We start from the raw sequence: 12556 nt of genomic DNA, 5'->3' as shown, positions 1-12556 counted from the left end.
AAGAAAGGCTGAGCTGTGTTATACTACCGTGCAACCCTTAAGACATGCATTTACTCATTCTTTATCCTCTGGCATGCCAGACACTTCTAGGTTTCTCTGAAGATGATGCGGTTATGACTGGATGAATCAGATGAGAATCAGTGATAAGACTGCTTTAAAAAGCAGTGTTACATGCGTGCAGGGAGAGCAAAATGGAGACATGTGTAGACTCTCTTCATGCTCCACTCCAGTGAAAGTGTCTGACTCATGCAGTTGTTTATTATTGCGAGCGACTCGGTGGGCCTTTCAGGAAGCGGCGGGAGCATTAGTCACTCGAACAAGAGAGAGAACTTGAGAAGGAGTCTCCACCTACATATTCATCCATTCCTTCCTCCGTTTGATTTTATGCATTACGACAATGTGATTTTCGCTTAGCAAGACTTCAAGTAAGTCGTTGGAGTCATGTTAGGATGATATGCTAAGGTCTGCTATCCTATGCTGTCATCACAGGAGATCGAGATGGCACTCAGGCAATGGACTGCGATGTTTTCCTCCAACGAAACCCCTTCAAGGTAATCCCCTCTCTCCCGATCAGGAACAGCAGAAACAAAGCCAGAAGCATAAAGAGCACTAACTACCACAGTGGTGAAACAATTGTGCCAGTTTCATACTGTACATCATCCACCAGATGGTATTGTGATGAAAAGATCTTGTTGGAATTGTGAAATATGTAAAAACAAAATCCTTCTAATAATTTTTGCCAAAATAGCAAATGTACATACTGATAAGAAAAAACAAACAAACACATAAAACAGATACCCTGATGTGTCTCTCTGGTGTTGACTATGTTCTTACCAGCTTTCCTGGTCCTTTCAGTGGTATGCGGTGCACTCTACTACATGTTGCTAATCATCATCACATGTAGGGATGAGCGATATGGCCTAAAAACTATATTGCAGCCTCCTGTGATAACAATATATAATGAAATATTCCTTGGCATATAAAATATAATACAACCATTTCAAAACAGGCTACAGGTTACAAAGGCTCCTACTTTGGTTATGCGGTCATTCGCAGTTTTCGGGCATGTGCTCTCACAGTGTACTTTCTCCTTCTATCTGTTGTATTATTCTCTCTCAAGACTCGTATTCTCTTATTTATTATCATATCCCTACACCTTTAATAAAAGCAAACATCTCAGTCATCAGTCCACTCATCACTGCAATCATAAATAACTCACTCACAAACTGGTGAAGTCCCACCAGTCCTAAAGACTGCTATCATCCACCCCCCACCTGAAGACACCATCACTACACCCTGAAGACCTGGAAAACTACAGACTCATCTCAAACCTACTATTCTTCTCCAAGGTTTTGGAAACCCTAAAGACCTGGAAAACTACAGACTCATCTCAAAACTACTATTCTTCGACAAGGTTTTGGAAACCCTAAAGACCTGGAAAACTACAGACTCATCTCAAACCTACTATTCTTCGACAAGGTTTTGGAAACCCTAAAGACCTGGAAAACTACAGACTCATCTCAAACCTACTATTCTTCGACAAGGTTTTGGAAACCCTAAAGACCTGGAAAACTACAGACTCATCTCAAAACTACTATTCTTCGACAAGGTTTTGGAAACCCTAAAGACCTGGAAAACTACAGACTCATCTCAAACCTACTATTCTTCGACAAGGTTTTGGAAACCCTAAAGACCTGGAAAACTACAGACTCATCTCAAACCTACTATTCGTCGACAAGGTTTTGGAAACCCTAAAGACCTGGAAAACTACAGACTCATCTCAAACCTACTATTCTTCGACAAGGTTTTGGAAACCCTAAAGACCTGGAAAACTACAGACTCATCTCAAACCTACTATTCTTCGACAAGGTTTTGGAAACCCTAAAGACCTGGAAAACTACAGACTCATCTCAAACCTACTATTCTTCGACAAGGTTTTGGAAACCCTAAAGACCTGGATAACTACAGACTCATCTCAAACCTACTATTCTTCTCCAAGGTTTTGGAAAAAGTTATTGTGGCCCAGTTTCACAATCACCTGTATGAAACTTTCCAATCTTTTTCTGCTCTGCACACAGCACAGAGACAATACTGATCAGAGTCAGTAACAATCTGCTGATGGCTGCTGACGAGGGCTCCCCTTTGCTTCTCATTCTTCTGGATCTCTCTGCTGCCTTCGACACTGTTGACCTTACATTGGCTTTACACCACAGTTGGACTCTCTGGGACCATCCTCAAATGGTTTCAGTCATACCTCACTGGCAGAGCTGAGCATGTGGCTGTGGGGGAGACAAAATCACTATTCACTGTTTACAAAGTAGCACCTGTTTACATGCTCCTTTTGGGTCACATGATCAGGAAACATGAGATCTTATTTTATTCGTATGCTGATGACACTCAGCTATACCTGAAAACAAATCCCATTTCTACCCCAGCCACACCACCTGCATGCCCGGAGGAGACAAAGGCATGCATATCAGAGAACTTCCTTCAGCAAAACAGAAGCAATCGTCAGTCATACACCATCAGTAACATTTCTGTCTCCGGCCACAGCATCCCTCTTTCCTCCTCTGTCTTGACCCACATTTATCATTTGATAACCACGTTTGCAACCTCTCCAAAGTCTCCTTCCTCCATCTCAAAAACATATAAAAACTCCACTCCTTCCTTTCCCTACCTGACGCTGACAAACTGGTCCATGCCTTTACAGTATTTCCTCCAGGCTGGATTGCTGCAATGCCCTCCTCATCGGGATCCCTGGCAAGAGCCTGCAGAAGTTTCAGCCCATCCAAAACGGTGCTGTGCGGATCCTGACAAGGCGGCGCAAATATGACCATATTGCACCTGTTCTCCAAACACTCCGCTAGCTACCCATACCACAGAATCCAATGTAAACTCTGCCTTTTATCTCATCATTGTCTCTATGGAAATGCCCCGGTATACCGCAAAGAGCTCCTCACGCTACAAAATACGTGAAGACATCACCATTCCACCAACACCTACTGTCTTCAACAGCCCCGACCAAACTGCACTATGGGAGACCGGCCTTTGAAGCTACTGCCCACCGCCTGTGGGACGCTCTCCCAGACTAACTGAAAAGACTGCAGGACGTGGTGTCTTCTAAAAGACAGTTTATTCAAGAAGGACTATTAGGTCATTTTTATGTGGGCTTCTTTTAATTTTTACTAGTGTTTCCTGTTGTTTTTATCTTTTCTAGGTGATTTTATCTGTTACATGCAGATGTTTCTGTCGTCTTTTTCATCAAGCCTGACCCTACGTAAAAACCTACGCATTGCACGTAGTGCATGCACAGATGCGCCGGAGACAAATGTCATATCTGGTCAGGTATAATATACATGAATAAACACAAATACAATAAACTGTATAAAACAAAACATAAAATGTAAATAACCATAAGCAGAGTGCAATAATGGATTAGTCTAGAGCAGGGGTCACCAACGTGGTGCCCGCAGGCACCGGGTAGCCCCCCACGACCACATGAGGTGCCCGCAAGCCTGCTTTTCATTCAGGTTTTCAGTTAATAATGAAAGGACAGTAGAAAGAAATGCATTCTGAAATACAAAATGTGAGTTGTGGACACCAGCATTTTGTTAATGTTCTGGTAAAACAAGCATATTCGCTTTGTTTGGGTTTAAAATAAGCTCTGAAAATCAATGTTACAAAAATGAGTAGCACTTGGCCATTTTCATTTTGTAAAAGTAGCTCTCACAAGGAAAAACGTTGGTGATCCCTGGTCTAGCGTATTCAGCTATTTTTTTTAAAAAGTAAAATAATTTATGGAACCAAAAACGAGGCCTTATTATTTACATACATTTACACGTCTAACACGTGACTGCCAAGAAATAGGCCGACCGGATGTAGACAGGTTCTGCACATGCGTAGAACCAATTGCGTTTCCGGTACAGATTGCTTTAGACCTTATAGTTATTCATTTGTGTTCCTGCCAGCCCTAATTTGCCATTGAGGCTACTTTGTGAGTCTGATAGGGGTAAGCCTATATTTATGTATTTATTTAAGTAAAACAAGTAAAAAGCTAACCTCACAAATTCTGTTAAGTAACAATTTGTATAGAAGTTGTCAATCTTTGTTGTGCTGTTTTGTTTTGTTTACTTAATCAGTGTAATTACATCTGTTTCTGACTTTCCTGCCTGTTCTCCCTGTCTTTTGTCTGGTGCGTGGGGCAGCAGAACCCTCTGCCTGAGGTTGACATGGAAACATCATTGTGAGTGTGAATGGATTTTGCCAATTAGTGACTGATTGATTTATTTGTTTGTACATTAAAGTCGGGACAAAAATTATTGTGAACTACCAATTCTGCTGAGCAAAAAGTGTCTGTAAAATGATCATTTGTGTCACTCTAGTTAAGATTTCATTTGGGAAGTTTACTAAATTTGTTTACAGTGTGGTTTATGGTACCCTTGCTAGTACCTTTACCTCTGCGTTTACCTTTGGAAAAGAATAAGAAATGCATTCTTAAAAAAGCATCGGACCATAAGGACTCCTACGTGGTTGGTGCACCACATTTTTAAAGAACATAAAAATACTATATAGAGTCATCAAAACACCTCTGCTGTTGTTGTTGCATTGACTTTGACTTTCCTGTCTTGGAAAAGAGCCAATATCTGATTGATTCCCAGTGCTTGGCAGGTAAATGACACTGCAGAGTCATGGCAATCTTCATCCCATTGTGAGCAGCCATTGACCTCTAAAAGTGACTAAAGTATAGAGACTTATTGTAGGTAGAATGGGGGCGTTGAAGCATATCTGGTCAAATTATTAGTAGTGTATGATTCAAAAGTCTTCACAAAGATGTCAGTTTGGTTGTTTTGTCATTGCATGTGGCAATGACGAAGGCTGAAACAAAAACGTAATATGGGGTGGGCTGTGGGCAAGAGAAGTTACTCTGACACACAGGAGGGGGGAGGACGAGGAGGAGTAGGGGTAAGCGAGGAGAGGAAGCACTTGAAGGAGACGCATCCTCTGCGCAGTGGTGGAAGCAACATCTCTCTGTCAGAGTCGGGCTGTTCTTTTGGACGGTACTCTTCTTAAAACAATACAACTGTTGTGATGTGGATTTACAAGCTGCTGTTCACACTCTTCATCCTGTCCTGCTCAGGTAAATTCAACTCACAGCAGTTTTGGTCGCTTTTGGCACCGCGCTATGACGCACACTGTTGATGCGTCTGGTAATATGGCGTGGTACGTACACACCATGCTGTACTTTAAAGGACATAAACGTGTAGTAATAATATGATATTATATTTTGATAATATTCATTTATAATCTAGTTGGGATGTTGTTTAATCTGAATTGGCGCTGTAGTCATCGTGCGCAAACGCCCTTGTATGCACAGATTGCATCGCATTAGAGCATATCTAGTCACAAAGTAGCCTGTGCAAGTATATTCTGCGATCAAGTCGTATTCTGCATTATTATTATGCACTCGAAGCATGTGGAGTCACACTTGAGGTGTGTTTGGGTGGGTTTTACCCAAGTTGTGACCCAATGCAACACCCACCCACATGCACAATCAGCAACTGGCTCTTATGACTGCTTTATGTCATTTACAAGGATTCGTGTGCGTCATCCTCACGCGTGCATGTGTGTGTGAGAGCCTTGGTTGCAGTGATATATGTCATGCACCTTATTATATAAGTTAGCAATAACTGCTCTGAGTCATTATAGCCGCTTGTCATCAGGGAAAGATTCAGCGTGTCTACCTAATACTGCAGTAATAAGAGTTTACAAACTAACAATAGCAATAATATAACTTACCAAGTGGGTTACATGTATATTATTTAAACCCTATAGAGAAATTTTGCACAGCATTGTACAATTTTATGTGCTCATATGTCATATAAACAATTGTAATAGGCTAAACAGTAATGCAGTAATGTATCAATGCAGTAACATTTTGTTACCACTTTACAATGACGGAGTTCAGAAATGCATTTCTACTGACATAAATCAATAATAAAACAGTTGTGAACGTTTTTTAGAGTTGGTTCACTAATTGACAAGCTCAAGCTATGCTTATCTGTTGGGGTACATCTCTAATCCACTCTCGCTGTTCACATGTAATGACTTATTGCAGTGTATTAAGCCTCAATAAAGTGTTACATAATAACTAAACTAGACATATCTGTTTATAAACCCATAATAAAGATATTATTACTGTTATTATCATATGGGTCTAGATGTCATAGTAAATTGTGACCACTAAGTCACCAATTATGGTTCCCCACTTTATCAAGTACCATTTGTTATAATATTGGAGCGGCTATGCTTCCATGGGGGTTAGTGTACCCTCATATTGCATTCTGTTCTTTACAACATGGCATGATGAATATAAAACTATGTCTTCTCATTGGACATGTCATTAGGTACACCTCTCCCAATATATATCATAATCAGAGGTGCATTTTTGCCACCCTATTTAGCTGCATACAGTCACATGAAAAAATGAGGATACCCGATGGGTAAATTATAGTTTTGGCGCACCCTATTGGATACAGATATTCTCAGAGTTTTATTATCATTGGATAAATGGTCAATGACTGAAAGGCAATTAGTTGCCAAGTCTGCCCGCGCCCAGGCAAAGACATTTTGTTGATTGGCGGCCATGTTTTTCAAACAATCTTGCTGAAATTTTACTGACATGTGCTTGTCAGTCACCTAAAGGGGTGTACCAACTTTCGTGGTGATTTGGCTAAAGACCATAGCGTCACAGTGGGTGTTTTGTAGGGCACATGTAGCTGTGTGAGAGATTTCAAGTCAGTATGACTTATGGGTTCCAACTTTGGGGTTGAATAAAGTATAAAAATAAGCAGAAGTATTAGCAAAAGCTACATCCACAATAATAATGTTAAATGAATACCTCTGAACGGAGCATTATTAGTAGAAGCTCTCTTGTGATGTACTTAATATTGTGTCCATCCATCACATCAGAGGGCAGAAGAAATGCCCTGCAGGACTACCAGAGGACCGATGGCATACGTCTGGTGGTCACGCCCCCAAGCCCGTCCCACCTGACCAAAAGCAGGAAGATCAGCATTGCCAAGTGTGCTCGAACCTGCAGCCGCAACAAAAAACTCCCATTCACCTGCAGGTAATGTTGCCAATGATATGTACAGTACTTATACCCACGGTGCACAGCAAAGTTTCAGTTGTCTTTGTTGCTTTGCATGCAACAGTGGTGATAATTGACTTGAATGCTGTTCCAAGAAAAACATCAAATCATAGAAGTTTCACTTTCCTTTTTTTTTTTTACTGCCTCATTTCTTGTGTCTAGAGCGTTCCTCTATGATCACCAAAACAGGAAATGCCAGTGGTTGTCTTTTGACCGGAACTCACCAGTCGCCCAATTGCAAAACGATGTGAATTTCCAGCTTTATCAAAAGAAAGGTGACTATTTTTTAATCAATGTATCACATACAGTACAATGCATACTGAATTTCTGCCATATAGCATCAATTTGCTGAACAATAGCCTGGAGGTACTTCAGCATTCTTAAGATGTTGTCCCCTGAGAAGTAAACAAGGAAGGGCAAGGACTGTCAAAATGTCGTGTTTATTGTGTCGCAGCACATTATGCTTAATTTTCTGTTATTAAGCAACGGTTCTGTAAACCATGGAAAACACTTCCGCCCTAAATGCCCGACACATGAACATGGAAACTCTGCATCCAAACGCAATGCAGATTTTTATGAAAACAGAATTCAACATTATCCAGCATTGACCAGGACATTACAGTGGAACCACCAAAGTTGATCACAATGCTGGCTGACTTTCAAGTTTGACTTCCAAACCATTTCCCTCATAGGAAATAATATAAAATGACAATTTGTTCCAGACAAACTGTAAAACCTTTATTTATTCTACATGCATTATTTTAAATAACATGTTAACATTCCTAACTGCCATACAAGCAGATAAATTAAGCACTGTGGAATAAAACAAAATAGAGTAATCCCTCCTTTATTGTGGCTAATTGGTTACAGATCCGACGGTGATAAATGAATTTCTGCGAAGTAGGATTCCTTATTTATAAAGGGAATATTTTTGTAGTTTTGGCATTGAAAACCGGTTTACGATCTTCTATATACGTTATCTATTAGAGCTCTGCAGACATAAAATCTGAGAAAATAAGCCATTTAAGACATAAATAAATCTTGCTTGTGTGTGTTGCAGTAAATGTGATCCGGAGCTTGTAGGGAAGCAAAATGGGTGGCGGCCAGGAAGTGACATCGTGGTTTCAGAGTTGTTTTAGCTTGTCGTAGGTTATGGCTGCAACAGCAGCCCATGTTATTACTTTAATTATGATTATTATTATGTTATTATTATTGTGCCTGTGGTGAGATCATTGAAAAAGGTAACAAAAGCCTGTTGTTCCGGCGATCACGTCTGGTGCTCGCCTCACCGAACAATTATTGACACCTACTGACCAATGTAGAATACTACATTCACAATTTGAATCATCTTCTTAACGCCTTCTATTTTAGTTAATTTAGCCATTTTTATGCTTGAAAACGCTTAATTGTGACAAAAAATACGTACAATTTGCTTAACCATGCATATTATTTGTAATAATCATCTGTATTCAACAATGAAACAGCATAATTTGTTAATTATTATATGTTTGAAAAAACCGTGATAGAGTGAAGCCGCAAAATTCGATCCGCAATGTGGTAAGGGATGATTGTAAAACTACAATAAAGTAAAACCACCTACCCTTTGAAGATTCTTGACAGACTAGTTAATTGTTCATATTGTATGCAGTAATTTCCAGCCACCGGCTGTATGGTTATCATCTCACATTTCCTGTTTAACAGCACTGGCACCCTTATGTAGTAGCAGCACAAATAAAATGAAAACGAAATTGTGCAGTAGATCTTTTAGTTGCTCACTGAGCTGAAGTCTCACAAGCTTTAATGAAGTCTTGAGTGTTTTCATGCACGATGGTGGCTACTTTTGAATATTCCACTGTAGTTATGTTTACTTTTTCTTTCAGATTACATACGTGAGTGTATCGTGGGTACAGGTCAGAGCTACAGAGGGAGAAGTTCGGTGACAGTCACTGGGATCCAGTGCCAGGCTTGGGCCTCCAATATTCCTCATGAACACAAGTACGAACCATATAATTCATCACCACAATGTAAAAATAGGGTCTAGATTTGTGTTTATTTTGGCCTATTAGTTATGCAATTAGTCAGTAGCTACAGGCTAGCGTGCATGTGTGTGTACACTTTATAGTTCCCGGGGTGCAGTGCTTCATCAAAACTGACATTGTTGCACACATTATTTTTTTGCTGAAGGCTCTCTGTTTACCCAAATTGTGTGTGTGTGTGTGTGTGTGTGTATGTGTTTAAACCGGATTAAGATAACATCTAAAGGCCTCTAGTGAAGCTCGAGGTACGTCCCCCAGTTAAATTGCCAGATAACGCACATTTTTAAAATGCATGCATGCTGCCCGATTTTAAATAACTGCCTATAAATATTAAAATAGCCAATTAAGAAGATTTTGCTCTTGCAAGCAGTGAACCATTGTTTCTCCATTGGCTTGTGAAAGTAATCATTGTGAATGTTTAGGACAGACTATAAAAAAGAAACAATGTTCTCTGCCTGCATTTAGTTTCATAGTCCATTTCAAGTGGAAGTTGTTTGGCTTGACGGGAAATACCTGAAATGATAAAAAGACACACATGAGACATTAGAACGGGATGGGCACGCTTTCAATAAAAGGCCAAACTGAGTAAGAAAAAAATTGGCCGGTGGTCTCGATTATATATTTGATACACACTAGAGCACGACCGATTAATCAGTGGGGCAATTATGCCGTATCACCAATTTATCAACATCAGTGAATATGTAACCGATATATTAAAGTTTTTTGCTGCGTGGAGATTCCTGTGTGTGCCTGTGCTGCAACCTACGCTTGTACCTGGTCACAAACATACAGACCAGCGGCATGCCTGTCGCACTCGCTCAGTTGCTGCAGACAAGACGACGAGAGAAACAACGAAACAAACTAAATTTTTTACACCGTGGTAAGCTGTGACTTAGTAAAACACTATAACACTACAAAACACGCTGGCAGGGCCCGTCAAGGGCACGACCCCAGGATGCGGAGAGAAGGACCCAAGTGCTGGTAAAATTTGTATTTTAACAATAATAACTAATAAAATTGGTGACTCTAAATTGTCCATAGGTATGAATGTGAGTGTGCATGATTGTTTGTCTACTGTATGTGTGGCCTGCGATTGGCTGGCGACCAGTCCAGGGTGTACCCCGCCTATCGCCCGAGGTCAGCTGGGATAGGCTCCATCATACCCCCGTGACCCTACTGAGGATAAGCGCCATAGAAAATGGATGGATATTGGATGGATATTGCATGGATGGATATTAAATCAAGAAATGATTCCATTCCAATTTTTCAGGAGGACCACTCAAAAATTTTAATGTAAATTTAATGAAATTCCAGAGGGAAGAGTGGAAGGAGGAATGGTGGGGACTGAAGAACCACACAGATACTGTTTCACTGTAGCCCGTTACAAACTAAACTTTAAAGAGTTGACGGCTATAGCTGTATTCTTGCTCTCTTGAACTTTATTGTAAACTTCAGCAGCAGGTACAATCATCATTACACTCACTGGCCCGGCTCACTTTCTGCTAAATGTCTCCCTTAAATCATTCCCCTTGTATCACCCCTTGTTAACTAGGAACCTTTACGTCACAATTCTAGTGGGTGGGAGTGGCTCAGGAGGTAGGGTACGTTGTCTGGGAACTGGAAGGTTGGCGGTTTGATCCTATTGTTGTGATGTTCTGTCCTTGGGCAAGACACTTCACCCACCTTGCCTCCAGCGCTGCCCAAACTGGTGTATGAATGTTTTGGTAGTTATGGCGTTGTTTACAATCTTCTAAATACATTTTGTAACATTATTAGAGCTCTGTAGACATAAAATAACACCCATATGGTCACCTTTACATTCGTATTACCCGATATAGAATACATAATTAGAGAAAATAAGCCATTTAAACATAAAAGAAATAAGAAATAAAAATTGTGCTTGTGTGTGTCGCAGTAAGTGTGTTCCGGAGCTAGTAGGGGAGCAAAATGGGTGGCAGCCAGCAAGTGACATCGGGAGTTCAGAGTTGAGTTTTAGCTTGCCGTAGGTTATGGCTGCAACAGTAGCCCATGTTATTATTACGATTATGATTATGTTATTATTATTGAGTCTGTTCCGGTGATCATGTCTGGTGCTTGCCTCACCAAACAATTACTGACACCTACTGATCAAAGTAGAATAAGACATTCACAATATGAATCATCTCCTTAATGCCTTATTTTTGTATTTTGGTTCATTTAGCCATTTTTATACTTTAAAATGCTTGATTTATGCAAAAAATACATACAATTTGCTTAAATATGCATATTATTTCATTAATAATAGGTCGTATTCAACAACGAAACAGCATGATTTATTAATTATTATATGTTTGAACCGCAATATGGGGCGGTTGTAAAACTACAATAGAGTAAAACTACTTACCCTTTGAAGATTCTTCACAGACTATTTTTTTGTTCATATTATATGCAGTAATTTCCATCTTTCCTCTTTAGCAGGACTGGCACCCTTTTTAGTGGCAGCACAAATAAAATGAAAACACAATTCTGCAGTAGATCTTTTGGCTGCTCACTTTCGAAAGTGTCCCAACTCTAAAAGAACCACTATCCATTCGGTCACCAATGCATGGATGCCTTGTTTGGGCACTCCATTCTGCAGAATCAAACGCCGGCAAACCGACTAGTTTGTTAGGTACATTGTTTGGCCGCACAGTAACTTGGGATAGTTTACAAAAACCTACTGTATGTTTGGCAATCATTTTCGTTGTCAACCAAACCCTACAAAAACCGTCCTCCACCCACCACCATATTGTGTCAGTTATTTAAAATGAATAGGGCTCCTTCTTACATGTAAGACAATAGCAGTCCCTAATTTCAACAATGGATGCAGCATATTACAGCAGAATTCAAGTATTTCATTGTATTCATCAATGCTGCAGTATGTTGGCTGCCAAAGGAGTGAGCGTTCCATATTAATAACCATCAAGCAACCTTTATTCCAGACACGTTTAACTCCTCTGTAGAGACCTTTATTATCTGGCAACCTCACACCGCTTCCTTCCTTTCGTTTTCATCTCCATCCACTCAACACTATTAAAGACTTTGATAGATTTGTGGAGGACGAGGACGACAGGAGACCAAACAAAGAGAGCAGTGCACCGCCCATAAACCTGCTCCTTTTAGATGCCACGCTTTGTATGCATTATGCTTCCTCTGTCTCACACACACATCACAGTACATGACATTGACTTTCAGTGCCTTCGCACTTGTCATGTTTGGTTTGGCTAAAATGAACTCTGGTGCATGCGTTTGCTCCGCGAGTATGGTTTGTGTGGTGAAGTGTGAACGCAATCATCTGAACCCTGCAAAAGAGGTGGGTCTTGGTCCGCTGGCAAGTGAACTCTGGTGCGGT

The 12556-nt window shown here is 40.4% G+C and overlaps 1 protein-coding gene across 1 annotated transcript in view; it reads left to right on the top strand.

The window, feature by feature from the left end:
• The first annotated feature begins 4945 nt into the window (after positions 1-4945).
• Positions 4946-12556, top strand: part of LOC129181648 (hepatocyte growth factor) — a 31747-nt gene continuing 24136 nt past the window's right edge. The window contains exons 1-4 of the mRNA XM_054777107.1: positions 4946-5137; positions 6970-7129; positions 7313-7425; positions 9031-9145. Coding sequence (XP_054633082.1) covers positions 5089-5137; positions 6970-7129; positions 7313-7425; positions 9031-9145 — 437 coding nt within the window. The 5' untranslated portion in view covers positions 4946-5088. The remainder of the gene's footprint in view (positions 5138-6969; positions 7130-7312; positions 7426-9030; positions 9146-12556) is intronic.

The sequence above is a fragment of the Dunckerocampus dactyliophorus genome, chromosome 5 (assembly GCF_027744805.1).
Source record: "Dunckerocampus dactyliophorus isolate RoL2022-P2 chromosome 5, RoL_Ddac_1.1, whole genome shotgun sequence".
NCBI classification, from domain to species: domain Eukaryota; kingdom Metazoa; phylum Chordata; class Actinopteri; order Syngnathiformes; family Syngnathidae; genus Dunckerocampus; species Dunckerocampus dactyliophorus.
Note: the sequence above shows the minus strand (reverse complement) of the source record. Positions and strands in the feature narration are given on the sequence as shown.